Source organism: Carcharodon carcharias, chromosome 7, assembly GCF_017639515.1.
Source record: "Carcharodon carcharias isolate sCarCar2 chromosome 7, sCarCar2.pri, whole genome shotgun sequence".
In the NCBI taxonomy this organism is placed as follows: Eukaryota; Metazoa; Chordata; class Chondrichthyes; order Lamniformes; family Lamnidae; genus Carcharodon; species Carcharodon carcharias.
The window spans coordinates 84,756,839-84,780,852 of record NC_054473.1 but is presented as its reverse complement, the minus strand read 5'-3'; the positions used below and the strand labels follow the sequence as shown (position 1 = coordinate 84,780,852).

General features: G+C 42.7%; 1 protein-coding gene across 4 annotated transcripts in view; it reads left to right on the top strand.

Annotated features, from left to right (window-relative positions):
• Positions 1-24,014, top strand: part of LOC121280378 (E3 ubiquitin-protein ligase RNF123) — a 420,925-nt gene that overhangs the window by 70,611 nt on the left and 326,300 nt on the right. For all 4 annotated transcript variants that reach the window (XM_041192326.1, XM_041192324.1, XM_041192325.1 and 1 more), the window contains exons 12-18: positions 2,976-3,080; positions 4,168-4,293; positions 4,817-4,909; positions 9,673-9,746; positions 13,054-13,171; positions 13,304-13,394; positions 23,310-23,371. In XM_041192326.1, coding sequence (XP_041048260.1) covers positions 2,976-3,080; positions 4,168-4,293; positions 4,817-4,909; positions 9,673-9,746; positions 13,054-13,171; positions 13,304-13,394; positions 23,310-23,371 — 669 coding nt within the window. The remainder of the gene's footprint in view (positions 1-2,975; positions 3,081-4,167; positions 4,294-4,816; positions 4,910-9,672; positions 9,747-13,053; positions 13,172-13,303; positions 13,395-23,309; positions 23,372-24,014) is intronic.

Here is a 24,014-nt window from a genome sequence, read left to right as displayed (position 1 = left end):
AATACACGGAGTAAATTACTCAGTTAAGATCCATTCATAAAGACCTTGATTAGATCACCTCTCAGCCTTCTCTTTTTAAAAGAGACCCAGCCCATTCACTCCTTCCTGATAGGTATAACCACGAAGAACTCTCCCCCACCCCACCTTCTGCACTTGCTCCAGTACTTCTAAACTCTTTTAACAGTATAGCAACTGGAATTGTATGCAGTATTCCACGTGCAGTCTAACCAAGGTTCAATAAAGTTTAACATAACTTCCTTACTTATCATTTTTATCCTTCTGCAAGTGAACCCTAGTGCTTGGTTCGCCTCTTTAACCAGTCTCATTACTTTTAGTGATTTGTGCTCCTAGTCCCTGTTACTCCTCTACCCCGTTTAGATTCTAACTTTCTAGATAATATGCAATCTCATTTTTATCTATGTGGAAATTTAGTTGCCAATTATATATCTATCCTGCAAGTTTGTTCTTATTTTCTTCTGGTTTGTGGTTGTGGAGTATTCTCCCCTAAATCCGGTATCATCTGCAAATTTAGAAATTGTGTATTTGATTTGCAAAGTCTAAATCATTAATGTAAATTGTAAACAACAGTTGTCCCAGCACTGACCCTTGTGGAACACATCTCCCAACTTCTGCCAATATGAACAACTACCTTTACCCCCACCCTCTGCTTTCTGTCTTGAACCTTGCTAGTTACCCATTCTGCCACTTGGCCCCTCGTTCTATGATTTTATTTATTAATCTACTAATATGGTACCTTATTGAAGCCATTTAGCAAATCTGGACAAATAACATCCGCTACATTACTCGTCTATTCTGTCTCTCTTGCACCTTCAAAAAACATTCAACAAAATTAGTCAAGCAAGATTGTCCCTTTTGAAATTCGTGTTGACAATTAATTTTATTTTGGGTTTCTAGATGTTCTTCTACTTTGTACTTTAGCAGGGATTCTGTTAATTTCCTTGTCACCTGTCATCACCTAAATTGATTGATCTATAGTTCTCCAGATATGTCCTATCTCCCTCCTAAAAACAGATATAACATTAGCTATTCCCTGGTCTTCTGTCACTACACCTTTCTCTAACAAATTATTAGAAATGTGTAGTAATGCCTCTGCTATCTTTTCCCTAGATTCTTTTAAAATGCAGGAATGTAGTCCATTCAGACCAGGGATTTCATCTTCCAAGTTCCATTACTTTATTTATGTTCCACCTCTTTTTACTTTAAAAGCAGTTATGCCATTTCAAATCTCATCATTTGATCCTGTTTCCATGGTAAATACTGAAGGAAACTAATTATTTCATATTGGAGCCGAAGAGAATAACAATGAGCCACTGTTGCAGTCACTCTGGATATTAATGCTGACTGACCTAGGCAATCTCAACATGGTGGGATGCTCAGAAACCAAATTGGAGGATGTTCCAAAAGGGTACAGAGTTGGGTGGCAATGATACATAGATGGAGTAGAAGGGAAGATTGGAGGAAATAATTTTTGATGAAATCAGGGAAGGGAGATCAAGGTCCAAAGATTCTGTAGCAGCATGTCAATTTTTGGCAATTGAGGCATGAATGAACTTCTCACATTTAGTGTCAAAAGTGAAAAAGAGGGTTGCGTGGAGATGGGCCTAAAAAGAGGTGATTGGTGGTGAAGAAAAGTTTGCCTTGCTCTTACTGTTCAGGATGATCCTGGAATAGAGCTGGCGTATGGATATAGTGAACAGGCCATATGACTGAGAATGTGGTGTATGGACATAGTGAAGAGGCCATATAACTGAGAATGTGGTGTATGGACATAGCGAAGAGGCCATATGACCGAGAATGTGGTGTATGGACATAGCGAAGAGGCCATATGACTGAGAATGTGGTGTATGGACATAGCGAAGAGGCCATATAACTAAGAATGTGGTGTATGGACATAGCGAAGAGGCCATATAACTAAGAATGTGGTGTATGGGCATAGCGAAGAGGCCTTATGACTGAGAATGTGGTGTATGGACATAGCGAAGAGGCCATATAACTGAGAATGCAGAGGTGGTGGCTGTTGCAAGGCGAACGATGATGGCCAGTGAGTGGGGAGTGCTTGAAGTGAATAGTATAGATGTATTTAAGGGGAAGCTAGGCAAGCATTTGAGGGAGAAGGGAATAGAGAGATTTGCTGATAGATTTAGATGAAGAAAGACAGGAGGAGGCTGGATTGGAGACTGATTGAATCAAAAGGCCTGTCTCTGGGTTGTATATTCTATGTAATCCTATGTAAGGTCCTTAAAGTATTAATTGCCTGACTACTGCCCTACCTGGCCCCGTTGTCGGCAGGAGCATTGCCCAGACCTGATGGGAGGGGGGCATCCTGCCCAGCCCCTTTGTGGGGGGTGTCCTGCCCTTCCCTGTGGTTGTTTGGTGGGTGGGGTGGGAATGGTGGTTGGGGGGGGGAGCCATCCAGCGCCTATGTTTGGGGCACCCTGCCTGCCCTGCCCTGCAATTGTTAGGATGCCCTCTTATTGCCTGTTGAGCTGTATTGCCAAATATGTCGTTTTTACTTTTCCTATTGTGTCCAGATGAGGTGGAGTTGTGAGGCACCTTTCTGTGTCCTGTAAATTTGTGACACTGCCACAGCAGTGTACCGCTGTACCACTTTGCAGTTAAATATAACAGAACAGTAATGTGTCTCTTATTTTGCACAGTAGTAATCCCATGTATTGGTTAGAGAAGGTACCACATGCTGATGCACTGAAGAGGTTTATACTTCTCTGACATCAGATATTGTACAGTTAACCTGTTCTTAACCCTTGTAATTCTTGCTGTCAGTTAGAAAACAAACATAACTCAGTCCTTAATCTTTAGTGAGATGGGTTAATTATGAAACTTTGCAGACGTTTTTGTGTGTAAAGGATGCTTCGGTGAGATATGTTTAGGATTATACGTACATCCTACTCCAAAGGATGAACAATACTCAGCTTGTCATGTGATCTTTTTTATAGGAAGGGATACTGACGGAACAGGATTCTGCAATATGGCAAGCCCACGGGGAGCCCACTGTGCTCATTACTCTCGCGCACATCTTCAACCGCTTTGCACCCCTTTTGGCAAGTACCTGATTACTCTCTGACAGCAGCCAAAACATCAAGGAAAGCACGGCATTTACCTGGGCCAACTGCTCAGTCACCCTGTGTGAATCAGCAGGTGCAAGCAGTGACAACATGTAAACTGTGCAATTGTTGCCCAAAACAAAAACAGAATTACCTGGAAAAACTCAGCAGGTCTGGCAGCAAATTTATCAGGTGCCCACTGGCAGCCTTTGCTATTAAGTCCACACTCTCAGCTCTGGCCATGCATGGACTGAATTTCAGCCCTCCCAAGAGGTGACAATGCATTTCACTGGCAATGCTGCCAGACCTGCTGAGTTTTTCCAGGTAATTCTGTTTTTGTTTTGGATTTCCAGCATCCGCTGTTTTTTGTTTTTATCAATTGTTGCCCAGTTGCACTCGTGCAGAAGCTACAGTTACAACTCCAAAGCAGCTGCACATGCCTGGTTAATGCAAAGTTGCATTTTACAACTTCTGTCAGGTTGGGCAATTCTGAATGCTAAGAAGAGAACCGATATATGCCAGCAATGAGTGAAATGCATTGTCACCTCTTGGGAGGTTTGAAATTCAGTCCATGCATGGCCAGAGCTGAGAGTGTGGACTCGATAGCAAGGGCTGCCGGTGGGCACCTGATAAATTTGCTGGCAACAGAAGCATTTTGAGTCAAAGACTCCCAGTGAACTCCCCACCCCATCAAAGGAGGTGCCTGACTGCTCATTCCTTCAATGCTACTAGACTTCGGTCCTATACGTTACAGGATTGCCTCTGACAGTCCACTTGTTGTCAAGGACTCTGTACTTTCAAGGGAGTATTAAATACTTCAGCATTGTGAAATGATCTAAACTTGAATCAAAGTTCGTCTTAAGATTGTTTTGACTATTTGGTGCAGTCACCTTGTGTGCGTGAAGTCTGTAATTTGTTGGTTATTATTCTGTCTCGCTCCTCCCATACTACATCAATCACTGATACCCATGTTGTTTCTGGCAGTACTTCACAATGCCATCATAACTAACACCTGACGAAGTCCTACCAGAAGAGGCAGATTCTGATATTTTGTCTCTAACTCATGTATTTCTGTTATAAACAGTGTAAAGTTTACCTAGTGGAAGATGTGTTGATGGCCTATTTCTTGGGCATATTGGAGGGAGGCGGGGCAGTGGATGAGCATCCTCTGATTCAACACTTACTGGACCTCATGTGGCTCCTCATGGAGGTGAGTGCGTATGGCTACAGATATGGGCTTTATTGATTGGGGTAGGAAGAAAGTGGGGAGAGTCAGTTTCATGATGGGGGAGTTCAGGGTAGTGACCTTTGCCGCTCCACTAGCTTTGCACTTGGTCTGTACTTGTACCCCACCATGGGACTAGAGTGCTGCTCAATATGTACTTGTGCCCCGTCTGTGAGAGTGTGCAGTTCTGTCATGCCCCTGTCCCTCCAGGTTAGAGAGTTGTTCAGTCTGTACCTGTACTCCTTCATTGGCTTAGTGTACTTATGTAATTGTGCCCCCTCTATGAGGTTAACGTACTGTTTAGTGTACACTTTTACCTATCCATTGGTTTAGCGTACTACTGTGTCTATACTTGTGCGCTTCAATCAAGTTAATGTACTGTTTGGTTTGCATTTGGGTGCCTGCCTGAGGTAACTCACCCTATTATAAAACTTAGGTGGAGACATTTCATTTGACAGTGCATATTCCTGCTCAGCCTCAGTTTTGGTTGATTTTTCTCCTGTTACAGGATTATGAAGTCCAGGAGTGTTTGAAACAGCTGATGATGTCACTACTTCGTGCGTACAGATTTTCTCCGATCATTCCTGATTTAGGGCTACAGGTGAGGCCTTCCCATTCTGTAAGGCATCAGTGCTTAATCATTTGGAGCAGGAGGCTAGATCCAACATGCCATGGCCAGTGAATGGGTTGCACATGATTAGAAAAAAGTGCGAGAGATCTCAGACATGTTGAATCCGAGCCCTCCCAAACATCGCATTTCAATTGTAACATTTAAAGTTAAATTAAAATTGCTTAATTTAACATCAAACTGGTTACTGGACAATACTGTGCACAAACAGTATGCAATAATTATAAATTTTACCATTCTTAATGTCAAAAGCAACCAAGGCGCTGCTCCTACTCCTATCCATAATGTTAAATTAACCCTTGACATATAGTTGCTTGTATCTTGTGCCTTGCTCAGAACCTCTGCTTAGTTCAGTGTCTCAGCTGAGCACAAGTAATAAAGTGAAACCCACAATTTTTGAAGATCTTGGCGATAGAGCTACCCACCAAAAAGACTATCATTGCCCCTTTTCACAGAGCCAACACACCTCTTTACTCTGTGCACAACTGTCAATCAAACTCCTAACTCCCAAAAGACCCACAGCATGCCAGTCGTGTAGAATATTTAGAACCATAGAATAGTTACAGTACAGAAGGAGGCCATTTGGCCCATCTTGTCCATGCCAGCCCGAGGACACCCAGGTGCCCTTTCTAATCCCACCTTCCTGCACCTGGCCCATAGCCGTGCAGCTTACAGCACTTAAGGTGCAGATCCAGGTACTTTTTAAAAGAGTTTAGAGTTTCTGCCTCTACCACCAACTTGGGCAGCGAATTCCAGACACCCACTACCCTCTGCGTAAAAAAGTTCTTCATGTCCCCCCTACACCTTCTGCCAACTGCTTGATAGGATCTGTAATATTTGGGAACTAATGCATTGCCTAGCAAGCTATTGAGGACACTACATCACAGATTGACATCAGGACCCTCCAATCAACACACATTAGTATAGCAGCCCTCTTTTTGACAGGAGCATTGTAATACCGTTCATATGCAAGAGTGTAATGTGTAATTGTGTAGGTTTCAGAGGTAGCTAGCTGTAACTAATTTTAACCCTTTGTTACCATGTGTATTCAATAAAAGGTCTAACTAAACAATGTTCTCTAGTTTTTAGCTTTGTATTATTTGCCCAAGACATTGTTTGTAGTTAATATAGGCAAGTCTTAGGCTGCTTAGAGTAGGTCTACAAGAAATAACAGAGGCTCTGGTGACAATCTTGTAATTTGTACTGGATAATGGAGGGTTGCCAATGTAACACTTCTGTTGAAGAAGGATAAACCACCTAACTATAGACCAGTCAGCCTAACATCATTCATGTTTAAACTTCTGGAAGCCAGAAATATAGGATATAATTCATACTCACTTAGAAAACATGAGTTAATTAAGGGTAGCCTGTCTAGAAATGACAAGCTACGCCTGACAAATTTAATGAAGTTCTTTGAGAAAGTAGTTACCTCTGGAGGAAATTTTTGCTTTTTTTATTTGTTCATGGGATGTGGGCATCGCTGGCTAAGCCAGCATTTATTGCCCATCTCTGATTGCCCTTGAGAAGCTGGTGGTGAGCTGCTGCCTGGAACTGCTGCAGTCCATGTGGTGTAGGTACACCCTCAGTGCTGTTAGGGAGGGAGTTCCAGGATTTTGACCCAGTGCAGTGAACATTGCGTATATGCTCGATATGATGCTGTAAAGCAGTCATATTGGGGAAATTAAGACAAATGAAAAGAAATGTGGCAACATAGATAGGAAGGTTGCTAAATGACCGATACAGATCAATGGCTAATGGCACTTTGATAGGAGGGATATACAAAATCAGTATTCCCGGTGTTTGCGCCATTGCTATTAAGATATATAATATTGAAATATGCAATAATTGCAAAAAATATGAACCCTGGTTAATAGAAAAGTAACAGTAAACAACTTCAGTAGAACAAGAGCTGTTTAGTAGATTAGGTGGATATTTATTAGATGAGATTTAGTGGGGAGAAATAAGAGGATACATTTTTGAAGGAAGTTTAAGGAGAGTAAATACACATAAATGATAAAATTTCAATTAAGAATAGAAGAGCAAATGTAATTAAGGGTTTTTTTTTACAGAAAGGGTAAAAAGTGAGGGTATAAATAAGCTATAAGATCCTTGGTTTATAAATAAAGGCTTAGAGTGCAAAATCAGAGAATGAATGTTAAACCTTTACAAATCATTGGCTTGGCTGCAGTTAAAACATTAGAAAGGATGTCAAAACCATGGCGCAAGAACAGGGAGGTTCACTAAGTTGATATGTGGCTTTAAGTCATAAGTTCATAATGTAAGAAATAGAAGCACGAGTAGGCTTTTCGGCCCCTTGAGCCTGCTCCACCATTTAATAAGATCATGGTTGATCTGATTGTGACCTTAACTCCACTTCCTGTCTGCCCCTCTCTCCCCCCCCACCTCCCCCCCCAATAACCCTTGACTCCCTTGTAGGTCAAAAATCTGTAACTGAGCCTTGAATATATTCTGTTATCCAGCCAGCACCGCTGTCTGGGGAAGAGAATTCCAACTCTCTGAAAAGAAATTTCTCCCCCTCTCTCTAAATTGGGAGACCCCTTATTTTGAAACTGTGCCTCCAAGTTCTGGTTTCCCCCACAAGGGAAACATTCTCTCAGCACCTACACTGTCAAGTACCCCCCAGAATCTTACATGTTTCAATAAGATCACCTCTCATTCTTCTAAACTCCAATGAGTACAGGCCCAACCTGCTCAACCTTTCCTCATAAGACAACCCCTTCACCCCAGGAATCGGCCTAGTGAATTGTCTCTGAACTGATTCCAATGCAGGTATGTCCCTTCATAAGCAAAGTGACCAAAACTGTACACAGTTCTCTACGTTTGGCTTCACCAGTGCCGTGTACTGTTGTAGCAAGATGCCCCTTACTTTTATACTCTATCCCCTTGCAATAAAGGCCAATGTTCCATTTGCCTTCCTAATAACTTGATGTACCTGTATGTTAACGTTTTTTGTGATTTATGTACATGGACCACCCGAGTCCCTCTGTACTCCAGCATTTTGCAGTCTCTTTCCCTTTAAATAATATTCTGCTTTTCTATCTTCCTGTCAAGGTGGACAACCTCACACTTACCCACATTATAGTCTTTCTGTCAAATTTTTGTCCGCTCACTTGACCTATCTGTATCCCTTTGCAAACTCTTTGCATTCTCCTCATAATTTGATTTCTTTGTATAACTGGCAAATTTGGCTACAGTACAGTTGATCCCTCCATCCAAGTCATTACTATAGATCGTGAAAAATTGAGGCCCCAGGATTGATCCCTGTGGCATTCTTCTAGTTACAGTTTGCCAACCTGAAAATGACCCGTTTATTCCGGCTCTTATGTTCGCTAGCCATTCCCCTATCCATGCTAACACATTACCCCCAACACCATGGGCTCTTATCTCGTGCAGAAACCTTTTCTGGTACGTTCTTGAATGCCTTTTGGAAACCCAAATACACTACATCTGCTAGTTCCCCTTTATCCACCCTGCTTGTTACATCTTCAAAGAACTCTAATAAATTTACTTTACTTTTTTGAAACCAAGTTGATTCTGTCTGATTGTACTATTTTTAATTGCCCTGCTGCCACTTCCTTAATAATGAATTCTAGCATTTTCCCAATGACATGCTAGGCTAACTGATCTATTGTTTCCTGTTTTCTGTCTCCCTCCTTTCTTGAGAAGAGGTGTTACATTTGCAGTTTTTCAGTCCTCTGGTGTCTTTCCAGAATCTAAGGAATTTTGGAATGTTACAACTAATGCACCTACTATCTCTGTAGCCACTTCTTTTAAGACCCTAGGATGCAGGCCATCTGGCCCAAGGGTCCCATTATTTTTTCCAGTACTTTTTCTCTAGTCATTGTGATTGTTTTAATTATAACAAGCAATTAAAAAGGATGCTTAGCGCAGAACAATCAGCTTTTTGGTCCAAAAAATTCTTCCTCCCTTTCCCCCTCTGCTTTTCTACGACTCTTGCATTGCTTTCTGCGTCTTCTACTATGCAGACAAATTACTTGTTCAAAGCCTCTGCCATTTCCTTGTTTCCTATTATTAATTACCCGGTCTCACCTTCTAAAAAACCAATTCTCATTTTAGCTGCTGTTTTCCTTTTTATACACTTGTAGAAGCATTTACTGTCTGCTTTTATATTTATTGATAGTTTTCTATGATACTCCAATTTCTCTCCTTTGTTAATTTTTAGTTGTCTTTTGCTGGTTTATAAAATTTTTCCTCTGGCCTGTCATTAATCTTCACAGCATTGTGCACCTTTTCACTAAATTTGATACCATTATTAACTTCCTTGGGTAGTCATGGCTTTAGCTAGGAGGTGCAACTGGGGCTCCTTTTCATTAGATTGGATATAGTTAAATGGAGGCCTAGTAGAGATATTCAAAATTGCGAAGGATTTTGTAAGGAATATAAGGAAAAAACCATTTCCGTGGGTCAACGAGTCAGCAACTAAAGGCTGAGGTTAGAGTTATTGATTATTTATGGCCGTTAGGTCATGGAATACATTACCAGAAATTGTAGAAGAGGTTAGAAGTCTGTTAGCTTTTAAAAGAGAAGTACATAAATAAAAAAGGTAACAGGTAAAAGTCAGAGAAATGGAACTAAGTGGATAACTCTGAGAGAGCTGGCACGGACAAGTTGGGCAACATTGCTTTCATTTTATATTTTGAATCTTTTTTGTGACCTTTAGTGTGCTAACAGTTTGTCTTTGTGTCTCTTTGCAGATCCACTATTTGCGCCTTAGCATAGCTATTCTGAAGCATGAGAAAACCAGGAAATATCTGCTCAGCAATGTCTTATATCCTTTGAATCCATCTGTACTTGTCTCTGCTTTATTCCCCTGGTCAACTGTTTGAACAGCAAAAATGCTAGAAATAAAGACCCTTTGTTTCGGTTGTCCCAAAAACTATTTTCTCAGTGAGCAGGCAGACAGTTATCTGATTCAAAGGTTTTTCTAGTGCCACAGTGTTAAATAGCTGCTGGAAGATAATAACAGCAGTCTGTTGTGGCGTTGTCTCAATTTCCACCTGTACTTTTCTGAAGTGCTTGACTTCTCTCCAGTGAAGTGACCATGATGGTTTTTAGACCAGGGTCAGTTAAATCTGGGTGGATTGAGTAGATTGCACCTCCCTGTGACCCTATAACAGTTTTTGAGAAAGTTGGGCATGCCATTTATGGGAAGCAAAAAGTTATTTGTTAGCACTTCATAAAATCCTCATCATTGGCATTAGTGAACCACTGCAAACTGCTGATCATTAAAAGACACTGAAGCTTTGAAGAAGAAGTCACACTCAAAGGATATTAGATTATGTTTTTTCTTTCAGTCAGCAAACATTGAACGATAGACAGTGACATTGTATGTCAGTTTTGTCTGTTTGCTCAGGATTTTATTCCAAAGGAATGGAGCACAGTATGAAGAGGTTTTTAAAAACACAAAGTATAGCATGCTTGATCAGTGTACACGCTGTAAAAAACAATTTTTGTCCAAGGTACAGCTTGGTAATGATTTCTTTAGTCTTGTATATAAAGGGTAAAACCAGCTTCAGTGACAAGAAAGGAATATTGTGGCTTAGTTTTTAATTAGTTGCCGTTGGTCACTTGCCTGATCCATATATCCATGTGACATTGGGGTTAAGCTATTGCAAATGTAAAATTCCAATGGGATTGTTTATAATATATATTTGCTCAACAGACCTTTTAGAGTTTAAAAAGCAATTACTTACATTTGCTTGGCTCCAGTTGTTTTTGAAAATTATTTCTTAGCCCGTGTTGCCCTCCCTTAAAACCTGTTTCTCTACTGTAATGTTTAATAACTATATGCAAGAGGTAAATTGCCAGATGGAAAATGCTTGTCCAACAAATTCCACATGAGCGGTGGAATTGAAGTTGTGTTGACCTCTGTAAAAGAATGTCCTTCTCAATGATTAGATCTGACATTTTCATTCTCATATGCAAAGGCCACGGGGCTCAGGGCTGTCAGCTGGCCTAAGCTGTTCTCTCCCTTTTACTGACTGAGGTGTGGAAGGGGCAGATGAATTGGGTTAGAAACATAGAAAACTAGGAGCAGAAGTAGGCCATTCAGTCCTTCGAGCCTGCTCCGCCATTCATTATGATCATGGCTGATCATCCAACTCAATAGCCTGCTCCCGCTTTTCCCCATACCCTTTGATCCCTTTCACCCCAAGAGCTATATCTAACTCTTTCTTGAAAACATACACTGTTTTGGTCTCAACTATTCTCTGCAGTAACGAATTCCATAGGCTCACCACTCTGAGTGAAGAAATTTCTCCTCATCTCAGTCCTAAATGGTCTACCCCATATCCTCAGACTGTGACCCCTGGTTCTGGACTCCTGCACCATCAGGAACATCCTTCCTGAATCTACCCTGTCTAGTCCTGTTAAAATCTTATAGTTTTCTATGAGATCCCCCCTCATTCTTCTGAACTCCAGCGAATATAATCCTAACCGACTCAATCCCTCCTCATATGTTAGCCCGCCATCCCAGGAATCAGTCTGGTAAACCTTTGCTGCACTCCCTCTATAGCAAGTACATCCTTCCTCAGATAAGAAGACCAAAATTGCACACAATATTCCAGGTGTGGTCTCACCAAAGCCCTGTACAATTGCAGCAAGACATCCCTGTTCCTGTACTCGAATCCTCTTGATATGATGACCAATATACCATTTGCCTTCATTACTGCCTGCTGCACCCGCATACTTACCTTCAGCGACTGGTGTACAAGGACACTCAGGTCTCGTTGCACATTCCCCTCTCTCAACTTATAGCCATTCAGATAATAATCTGCCTTCCTGTTTTTGCTACCAAAATGGATAACCTCACATCTGCCACGCATTTGCCTTCTCACTCAGCTTGTCCAAATCACACTGAAGCATCTTTGCATCCTCCTCACAGCTCACCCTCCCACCCAGCTTTGTGTCATCTGCAAATTTGGAGATATATTTAGTTCCCTCATCTAAATCATAATATATATTGTGAATAAGTGGGGTCCCAGCATCAATCCCTGCGGTACCCCACAAATCACTGCATGCCTTTTGGAAAATAACCCGTTTATTCTTACTCTTTGTTCCTGTCCGCTAACCAGTTTTCTATCCATCTCAATACACTACCCCCAATCCCAAGCACTTTAATTTTACACGCCAATCTCTTATGTGGGACTTTGTCAAAAGCCTCCTGAAAGTCCAAATAAACCATATCCACTGGCTCCCCCTCATCAACTCTACTAGTTACATCCTCGAAAAATTCCAGTCAATTTGTCAAGCATGATCTTCCCTTTTATAAATCCATGCTCTGTCTGGTTCTGCCACTGTTTTCCACGTGCTCAGCTATTAAATCTTTTATAATGGACTCTAGAATTTTCCCCACTGCCGATGTCAGGCTGACTGGTCTATAATTCCCTGTTTTCTCTCTACCTCCCTTTTAAAAAGTGGGGTTACATTAGCTACCCTCCAACCTGTAGGAACTGTTCCAGAGTCTATAGAATCTCAGAAGATGACCACCAATGCATCCACTATTTCTAGGGCCACTTCCCTAAGTACTCTGGGATGTAGATTATCAGGCCCCGGGGATTTATCGGCCTTCAATCCCATCAATTTCCCCAACACCATTTCCCTACTAATACTGATCTCTTTCAGTTCCTCCCTCTCACTAACCCTGTGTTCCCCAACATTTCTGGTATGTTATTAATGTCCTCCTTTGTGAAGACAGAACTAAAGTATGTATTTAGTTGGTCAGCCATTTCTTTGTTTCCCATTATAAATTCTCCTGCTTCCGACTGTAAGCATCCTACATTTGTCTTCACCAATCTTTTTCTCTTCACACACCTATAGGAACTTTTACAGTCGGTTTTTATGTTCCCTGCAAGCTTACTCTCATACTCTGTTTTCCCCTTAATCAATCCCTTGGTCCTCCTTTGCTGAATTCTGAACTGCTCCTAATCCTCAGGTCTGTTAGCACAGAAGGGAAGGGGTGTAGGGTTTGGAGATTGTAAGGGGTTGAAGGGAAGAAGATCGTTTGACAACCTGATATGATAACTTCTTGTGTGCCCTGAGAACCGGCACCTCAATGACCCTTAACTCAAGGCCACATTTGATGTGCTGAGATCAGTGGTGTTTTTTTTCATTAAGACCCCTCTTCGAGTGGAGGAAGCTGGGTTAGAGGAACTCATTCCCACCACTTGGTGGCCAACCAAGTTTGACAAGGAGGTGAGATCCTTTGTTCTTTGTTTTGATCTTTGCCAGTGAACAAACTACCCTTGAATATGGTCAGTTTGGCTGAAAAATTTCCACATGGTTTGCCTCATTTTAAAAGAAGATATCTTCACTTTCTCCCTCCAGGGCAAAGAGGTGAAGGAAGAATGTGCTGAGGAGAGGTTGAGGCGTCGGGCCTATGAGCGTGGCTGTCAGCGATTAAAGAAACGTATTGAGGGTAAGCACTTAACATGGAGGCATGTGAAGAATGTTAAAGTTGGAGTCATTTCCACAGTGCATTTGGAACTTCTTAGGCAGTCCCTCGAGATTGAGGATGATTTGCTTCCACTCTGATATGGGTTCTGAGATAGTTTATAAGGCCAATGTGAGGACAGGTGCTTGGAAAGTCGGGTAGATGAGTTATTTGGAGATTTGTGTGCTCTCTCTGCTTTGACTTCACCTTTGCATATTCCGATGAAGTCTTTCGATGTATTTTGTGCCTTCCCAGATGAGTCTTCCCCATTTTGGTTGGCCACACGCCAGGGCCTCCCATGCATCAGTGGGGATGTTTGACCTCTGCAGGAATACTTTGAGGACATCCTTATAGGGTTTCTGCTGCCCTCCTGGGAGTCTCCTGCCGTGACCATTGTTCTTGTCATTCGCGATGCATTCAGTGCCAGGTTCTTCCCACGTGCCCAGAGAGTTTAATTTTTCCCTGTGTTTTCTTGTCATTTCTTTCTTCATCTACCAAAGGTGCTAAGCAGAATTCCATGCAGGCCAATACCTCCTGAGGGTATTCTTTATTTGGGAACCATGACAGTGAATGCCCAAAGCATATTGAACTGTGTGGGGGAACCATGAAGATGGATGACTTAGGTGTCCCCTCTCAACTATACTTACCTTCGTATACAGCAGTTGCTCACTGCTTCTCACTTTTTAAATTAGCAATGTAGCCTTGTCACTGTAATAGAACACCAACCAAGCTCACTTGTGCTCTGTTGTTGCTGAATAAGTTGCATACCTGCCTCAGAGTTAGAAGGTACAGAGTCCGACCCCATTCTGGCCTGTTCTGCCACGTGGACAGGCCGGGTTGACATCCAGCAGTGGGTGTGGGACGAGATCTTTGTTCCCAGGAGACCCTTTAAGTCGCACTTGACAAAACGTCTGTAAAAATTCAAAAATAAACAGCAATGTAACTCTGCTGGTGTATGCTACCCAAAGTGTTCTAGCAGGTTGGCTGTCATCCAGGCCCAGACATAAATCGAGGATGATAAGGTTACAGATCTCTATTGACAGTCTGGTGGGTAAAGGTAACAGGGCTTCATTGATGGCCTTGAGGTTAAAAGGCCATATTGATGGCCTGGAGATTAAAGGTTACAGGACTCTATATTGATGGTCCATAGGGGTCCTCTGTGTATTTTGTCAGGGATGCAGTCGGGAGGCTGCGCAGCTGAACTCAAAAGCTTCTGTTTGGATTCCTGGTTCCTATCTAGTGCTGGAAAGTGTGCACAAAGATAGAATCAAGTTCAGCTGTAAATGAGCCAACAGCACTGTTGACTGACTGTGAGACATAATTGAGCAGCAGTTGCTTACAAAGATAAGTTTTCATTATTTGTTCATAGGATATAGGTGTCTTTGCCACGCCCATTTACTGCCCAACCCTAATTGCCCTTGAGAAAATGGTGGTGAGCCGCCTTAAACTGCTGCAAGTCATGTGGTGTAGGTACACCCACAGTGCTGTGAGGGAGGGAGTTCCAGGATCTTGACCAATGATGGTGATACAGTTCCAAGTTAGGATGGTGTGAGGCTTGGATGGGAGCTTAGTGTTCCCATGCACCTACTGTCCTTGTGTTTTTAATTTTTCCCTCTATTTTCGTCTTCATGGAGTTGCTTTTCTGTTGAGGCACTATCTGTCCTATGGCACCTCCCTTGGATGCCCAGCCTTTAGGCATGGATGGACACAGTTGCTGCAGCAGGCTATTCTATGGAGGGCTGCACAGCCAAGCTTGTCCTCATCCAGTGTCCACTCTCCCCCTTTCCAGGAGAGAGAACTGACTGATTTACCTCATTCTAGGCTGGGGTCACTTTCCGGTGACAATATCAAGAAAATAGAATAAAAAGCCTTTCTCTCTCAGCTGGTTGGTAATAAAGAGTACCTTTATAAAATAACATTGGGATCATGCACAGGTGTAGATTTCAGCGGCCTCCATGGTAACTGCTAATTGCTAACTGCAGAACCTTGATTTGTTGAACACTATTTGAGTGAAATTATGATGTTAATTATAAGTTAAAATCATTTCAGGCAACGAATGCTGAATCAGTTGCTTTAAGCAGAAATGTGCAGTCAAATCATAATTAAATCTTTACTTGTTGGACTGTTGGAAATTCATCGTGTTGAATATCGTCTAGCCTTTGCCTGTTGAAAAAGCAGAAAATCTTACTTCATCACTTCAGCTATTTGCTTCTGCTCCTACTCCCAGCTTTGGGACCAAAAAGCTGATTGTTCAGTGCTAAGCATCCTTTTTAATTGCTTGTTACAATTTAAGCACAGCGTAAGGTTCAGGCTGCAAGACTCTGCTAAGTTGTGATGAATTGTTCTGTCCAATGGAAAACATTACCAGTTCGTCTATTATCTTCCAGCACTCGGTCCAGATATCTGACTAACCAATTTTGTTGGAAGGGTTGGAGAAGGGGTTCAGAAACAGAAAGAACACCAGGGAATGTGACCTGGAGGAGTCGACTGATAGCTAAGACAGCATAGGGAATGGAAAAGGCAGGGTATAAGTTGGAGGAAGATAACCATGACTGCCTCAGAGTAATATAGGGATTAAACATATGGAAGAGAAAAACAGGCAAAAAAATTACCATTCTTGACAGAGGATAGAGAAGTTGCACAGGCAGTGTTTATACTGCATGGTGAGGATTGCCATCTGTTGTCCTTAAACATTATTATTGCTACATTTTCTCCCGTCCTACTCCCAATTGGACTGACTGTTGCAGACTGTTCCACGGTCACTGATTATTGCTGAGGCCGTGTTCCACGGTCACTGATTATTGCTGAGGCCGTGTTCCACGGTCACTGATTATTGCTGAGGCCGTGTTCCATGGTCACTGATTATTGCTGAGGCCGCGTTCCACGGTCACTGATTATTGCTGAGGCCGCGTTCCACGGTCACTGATTATTGCTGAGGCCGCGTTCCACGGTCACTGATTATTGCTGAGGCCGCGTTCCACGGTCACTGATTATTGCTGAGGCCGCGTTCCACGGTCACTGATTATTGCTGAGGCCGCGTTCCACGGTCACTGATTATTGCTGAGGCCGCGTTCCACGGTCACTGATTATTGCTGAGGCCGCGTTCCACGGTCACTGATTATTGCTGAGGCCGCGTTCCACGGTCACTGATTATTGCTGAGGCCGCGTTCCACGGTCACTGATTATTGCTGAGGCCGCGTTCCACGGTCACTGATTATTGCTGAGGCCGCGTTCCACGGTCACTGATTATTGCTGAGGCCGCGTTCCACGGTCACTGATTATTGCTGAGGCCGCGTTCCACGGTCACTGATTATTGCTGAGGCCGCGTTCCACGGTCACTGATTATTGCTGAGGCCGCGTTCCACGGTCACTGATTATTGCTGAGGCCGCGTTCCACGTTCACTGATTATTGCTGAGGCCGGGCTCTATGGGCATTGAATATTAGTGAAGTAGGATTCCCTGGGCATTGAATATTGGTGAAGTAGGATTCCCTGGGCAATGATTATTGCTGAGCTAGGCTTCTATGTGCACTGATCATTGCTGAGGAAGGGTTTTATGAGCACTGATTATTGCTGAGATAGAATTTTATATGCACTGCTTGCTCCTGAGGTAGGTTTGTTTTGGTACTGATTATTGCTGAGGTAGTGTTCTGCGGGCACTGATTATTGATAAGATAGTGTTATAGGGGCACTGATTATCGCTGAGGTAGCGTTCCGTAGGTACCTATTATTGCTGAGGTAGGGTTCCGCAGGTAATTGTTATTGCTGAGGTAGGGTTCCGCAGGTAATTGTTATTGCTGAGGTAGTATTCCCCAGGCAATTATTATTGCTGAGTCAGGGTTCCCCAGTACTGATTAAAGTGGGATACGGTTCCCAGGGACTGATTATTGCTGAGGTAGCCTTCTATGTGCACTGATTATTGCTGAGGCAGTGTTCCACGGTCATCTGATTATTGCTGAGGTCATTTTCCGCAGGCACTGATTACTGCTGAGGGAGGGTTCTATGGGCACTGATTACTGCTGAGGGAGGGTTCTGTGGGCACTGATTACTGCTGAGGGAGGGTTCACTGGGCACTGATTATTGCTGAGGCAGGGTTCACTGGGCACTGATTATTGCTGAGGCAGGGTTCACTGGGCACTGATTATTACTGAGGTAGTGTTCCCTGGTCACTGATTATCCCTGAGCTAGGGTAACGTGGGCACTGATTATTGCTAAGGTAGGGATGTATGTGCACTGAATATTGCTGAGCTAGTGTTCTCCGGGCACTGATTATTGCTGAGGTAATACAAAGAACGAAGAGCAGGAGCAGGCAATTCAGCCCCTCGAGCCTGCCCCGCCATTCAATACGATCATGGCTGATCTCATTTCGGCCTCAACTCAAATTTCCCGCCCTCACCCCATAACCTTTTAACCCGTTACTAATTAAAAATCTATCTATCTCCTCAAATTTATTCAGCGTCCCAGCATCCACTGCACTCTCTGAGTTAGTGAATTCCACAAATTCACGACCCTTTGAGAAAATTAATTCCTCCTCATTTCTGATTTAAATCTACCACCTCTTTGCCTAAAACTATGGCCTCCCATTCTAGAATGCCCCACAAAGGGAAACATCCGCTCTGCATCTACTTTGTCTATCCCCTTTAGCATTTTATATATCTGTTAGATCTCCTCCCATCCTTCTAAACTCTAGCAAGTAAAGGCCTAAACTGCTCAATCTCTCCTCATAAGACAAGCCCGCATTTCTGGAATCAATCTAGTGAACCCCCTCTGAACCACCTCCAATGCAACTACATCCTTCCTCAAGTAAGGGGACCAAAACTGTGCACAGTACTCCAGGTGCGGTCTCACTAAAGCCTTGTTCAGTTGCAATAACACTTCCCTATTTTTATACTCTATTCCTTTAGCAATAAATGCCAAAATTTCATTTGCCTTCCTTATTACCTGCTGTACCTCCATACTAGCTTTCAGCGACTCATGCATGAGGACACCCAGATCCCTCTGCACTGAAGCATTCTGAAGTTTCTCTCCATTTAAATAATAAGTCGCCTTTTTATTCTTCCAACCAAAATGGATAACCTCACACTGCCGATTCACTTAACCTGTCCATATCCATTTGTAAATTTCTTATTTCTTCATTACAACTTACTTTCCCACCTATTTTGGTGTCATCTGCAAATTTAGCTATAGTATCTTCTATCCCTGAATCCAAGTCATTAATATAGATTGTAGATAGTTGGGGCCCAAGGACTGAACCCTGTGACACCCCACTAGTTACAGCTTGCTATCCAGAAAAAGACCCATTTATCCCGACTCACTGCTTTCTGTTGGTTAGCCAATCCTCTGTCCATGCTAATATATTACTCCTAGCTCCGTGTGATCTTACTCAGCGTATTAATCTTTTATGCAGCACCTTATCAAAGGTCTTCTGGAAGTCCAGATATACTACATCCACAGGATCCCCATTTCCACTTTGCTTGTCACATCTTCAAAGAGCTCTAGCAAATTAGTCAAAAACGATTTACTCTTCATAAAACCATGCTGACTCTGATGGATTGCATTTTGACTTTCCAAAAGCCCCATTACTACTTAATAATGGATTCCAACACTTTCCCAATGACAGACATTAAACTAACTAGTCTGTAGTTTCCTACTTTCTGCCTCCCCCCTTTTTGAATAAGGGCCTTATATTAGCATTTTTCCAATCCACTGGAACCTTTCCAGAATCCAGGGAATTTTGGATTATTATAGCCAATGCATCCACTATCTCCGCTGCCACTTCCTTTAAGACCCTGGGATGTAGGCTATCAGGTCCTGGGGACTTGTCACCCTTTAAGCGCAATAGTTTGCTCAGTACTTTTTCTCTTGTGATGGTGATTGTTCTAAGTTCCTCCTCCTCTATACCCTCTGTTCTACCTGTTACTATTGGGGTGGTACTAATGTCCTCCACTGTGAAAACTAAGGTAAAATATTGATTAAGAGTCTCTACCATTTCTGCGTTCCCCACTATAACTCCCCAGTCTCATCCTCCAAGGGACCAACATTTACTTTAGTTACTCTTTCCTTTTTTGTATACTAGTAGAAGCTCTTGTGATCAGTTTTTACATTTTGCGCTAGTTTTCTTTCATAATTTACCTTTACTCTTTTTTTTTTTAGTAACCCTTTGTTGATCTTTAAAAGTTTCCCATCTTCCAGCCTGCCATTCACCTTTGCAATTTGGTATGCCTTAATTTTTGCCTTTGTTATCTTTAACTTTCTTGCTTAGCCGTGGATGCTTTATCCCCCTCTTACCATCTTTCTTCCTCTTTGGAATATATTTTACCTGGGAGGAATTGAATATCTCCTTAAATATCTGCCACTCTTCATCAACTGTCCTACCTTGTAGTCTTCCTGCCCAGTCCACTAGGGCCAAATCTGCCCTCATGCCTATGTAGATACCTTTGTTTAACTCCAGAACACTAGTGTGGGACTCAGGTTTCTCACTCTCAAACTGAACTTGAAATTCCATCATGCTATGATCACTCTTCCCTAGAGGACCCTTTACTCTGAGTCCATTAATTAATCCCATCTCATTTAACAAAACCAAATCCAGAATAGCCTGCTCCCTGGTTGGTTCCACAACATATTGCTCCAAGAAACAACCTCTAATACACTCTATGAACTCTCCCTTGAGGTTACCTTTGCCAATTTGATTAGTCCAGTCTATATATGCATATTAAAATCACCCATGATTATTGCTGTGCCTTTCTTACATGCTCCCAGTATTTCCTGGTTTATACTGTGCCCTTTTGCTAAACTACTGTTTGGGGACCTATAGATTACTCCCACCGTGGACTTCTTTCCCTTGCTATTTCTTATTTCTACCCAGACTGACTTTACGTCTTGCTCTCCAGTGCCTATATCGTTCCTCACTGTAGCACTGATCTCTTCCTTTACTAACAAAGCTACACCGCCTCCTTTTCCTTTCTGCCTACCTTTCCAAAACACTGAGTACCCTTGGGTATTCAACTCCCATACCTGTTCTCCCTGTAACCACGTCTCAGTAATCACCACCAAATCATACCTATTTATCTCTATTTGCACTAAGTTCTAAGGGCACTGCTTATAGCTGAGGTAGGATTTTATGGACACTGAGGTATGTTTCTATTGGTGCTGATTATTGCTGAAGTCGGCTCCTATGGGCACTGATTATTGCTGAAGTGGGGTTCCATGGGCACTGATTATTGCTGAGGTAGTGTTCCCAGGGCAGTGATTATTGCTGAGGTAGTGCTCCCAGGCACTGATTATTGTAGATGTAGGGTTCCAGTGGCACTGCTGATAGCTGAGGTAGGGTTCAACTGGCACTGATTAACGCTGAGGTATGGCTCTATGGGTACTGACTATTGCTGAGCTAATGTTCCGCGGGCACTGATTATGGCTGCGTTCAGGTTCCCTAGACGTCGATTATTGCTGAGCCAGGGTTTTGTGCGCACAGATTATTGCTGAGTTAGGTTTGCCAGGGCACTGATTACTGCTGAAGTAGAGTTCTATGGGTTCTGATTTTTGCTGAGGTTAAGTTGTTCAGGAAACTGTTTATTGCTGAGGTAATGTTCTAAGGGCACTGCTTATGGTTGAGGTAGGATTTTATGGGCACTGATTATTGCTGAGGTATGTTTCTGTTGGTACTGATTATTGCTGAGTTACGGTTCCATGGGCACTGATTGTTGCTGAGAGGATTCCTTGGGGACTGATTATTGCTGTTGTAGGGTTCTATGTGCATTGATTATTGCTGAGCTAGTGTTCTCCGGGCACTGATTATTGCTGAGGTAGGGTTCCCTGGGCACTGATTATAGCTGAGGTAAGATTTTATGGGCGCTGATTATTGCTGAGGTATGTTTCTATAGGCACTGATTATTGCTGAGGTGGGGTTCCTTGGGCACTGATTATTGGTTAGGTTGGGTTCCATGGGCACTGAATATTGCTGAGGTCTGGTTCTCCGGGCACTGATTATTGCTGAGGGAGGTTCCTATGTATCTATACCTCAGCAAGAGGTAGAAATATTGCATGCTTTACAGCACAGAGGAGGCTTGCTGTCAATCTTCTCCATGATGTCTGAAGAGAAACTATCCAGCTCAATCCCTCCCTCGAGTGCTGGATCTGTCCACCTCTAGATTTTGCTACCTGAAGTGCATGTTCAAGCGTTTTTTTTATATACAAGGAGAGTTTCTGCTTCTACTATCCTTTTTATGCTGCGAATTCTAGTCCCCCTCTATTGTATTGGTGCAAATAATTACTGCTGAGCTCCCCTTTAATCCTCCTACCAATTACTTGATATATATCCCTACCCTTCATTATTGATGTCTCTGCTAAGCAAAGTAGGTCTCTTGTATCCACTCTATCTACAGCCCCCATAGTTTTATACATCTCAATTAAATCTCCATTCAGCCTCCTTTGTTCCATGGAAAACAACCCCAGCCTATCCAATCTTTTCTTCTGGCTAAAACTGTCCTTTCCAAGCAACCATCTCATAAATCTCCTGTATACCCTCTCCTGGTAATGTAGTGACTGGTGCTGTCGCTGCAGTTTAACTGGTGTTTTATACATTTCTTGCATTACTTTCATGCTCTGATACTCTGGACCTTGGCATGGAAGGGAAACTTGCCAGTACACCACCTTGACTATCTTATCTACCTGACCTTCAGGGATCTAAAGGCATGCATTGAGGCCTCTCTGTTCCTTTATAGTTCTGAGCAATCAACCATTTATTGTCTATTCTCTTGTTTTGTTTGTCCTCCCAAAATGCATCTCACACATTTCAAGATTAAATTCCGTTTGCTATTTTTCTGTTCACCTGACCAGTCCATTGATATCTTCCTGAAGTCTACAGCTTTGTTTCTCACTATCAACCACATGGTCAATTTTCGTGTCACCTGAAAAATTCTTAATCCTTCCCCCTACAGTTAATTCAAAATCATTGATACATACCATGAGCAGTAAGGGAACCAGTACTGAGCCCTGCAAAACCTGACTGGAAACAGCCTTCCAAACTCCAGCACACATTTTGAGCTTAACCCTTTGCTTTCTGCCACTGAGCCAATTTTGGATCCAACTTGTCACTTTCCCTTGGATCCTATGAGTTTCTAATTTACAGATCAGTCTGCCTTGATTGGACAATGTTTGCTAAATACTCCTCAGTGTGCTAAAAATTATGCTGACATCCAATTTAAGATTGTCATTCAGGCTTGCAATGTGGCACATTTGCAAGTTCTGGAAGCTACATATATTATTACACAGGCACCTGTTCTTTTCAGGCACAAAGAACGTGCTCACATTGTGCTTGCTTCAGCTAAACTGAATAAGTGATAACCATTCGCTGGTTCATTCCTCAGGGCAATGCCTTGACCAATCGGATTCGAACTGTCTCGTTTAAAATTTAAACAGTGCTTGGCAGTTAACTGTTAGTTACCATTAACTGGTGTATTTTCCATGGCAATGCCTCTACCAATCAGTGTCTACTTGCCAACCAATCATCACTCTTTTCTCACAGTATAAAGTTTTTGCTTCCCCTGACATTGGTATTCTTGCGATTGTTTTAACAAGTGCAAGACGAAAAGCTTTGGCAAATGTCTCTTTTCAGCAATACTGAAGAAATAAATTAAAGACTTCTTTAAAAAAATCACTCATTGCTTTGAGTGCACCAGGGCACAGAAGCATAGAATTCACTGAAGCATAGAGGAGGCCATTTGGCCTGCTGTGTCCACATTGAATCGCATGGTCTATTTCCATACGTTGTATATTTAAGTTCCTACGTCCCACCTGTTTTCCTGGCCGAAATGTTGTAAATGAATATGTCATGAAGTGTGCATTGATTGAGCGAGGCAGTACAGCATGTCCATTGATGATATGTAATGATTTTGTTTTGCAGTTGTGGAAGAGCTACAGATCCAGATCCTGAAATTATTTCTCAACAACAAAGATAAGGGATCGGTGAGTAATGGCTGCTCTCAGGGAGCATACAATCTGCAGGAACAGCCCCAATACACACTCCTTGAATGAAAATAAACCATGTACCAGTAATAGTAGCAGTTAGTCATTGGTAGCTGAATGTTGTGCACAGGGTGCAGTATGTGGAGAGGGCAGATTTTTTGGACACAGCAGTAATTTAATCCATGGCTTTGCTGACAGTTCAGGTTTGCTCTTACAGTTTACAATGACTTCCTATTTAATTCACTTATCCTTTTGTCTACTGCCTGTGCTCTTTTATGCAGGCATGCAACTCAATACCTGAAGACCAATCTGCAACTCAGTGCTAGCTGTTTTGTTTTTCTTTGTGAAATTTACTGCCCACTGTCTGTATTCCTGTGTGGAGCTCACTATCCACTGTCTGTCTTGCTCATGTCAACTAACTGCCCACTGTCCGTCTTGCCCATGTGAACTCACTGCCCGCCGTCTGTCTGTGTGACCTCACTGCCCGCCGTCTGTCTGTGTGACCTCATTGCCCGCCGTCTGTCTGTGTGACCTCACTGCCCGCCGTCTGTCTGTGTGACCTCACTGCCCGCCGTCTGTCTGTGTGACCTCACTGCCCGCCGTCTGTCTGTGTGACCTCACTGCCCGCCGTCTGTCTGTGTGA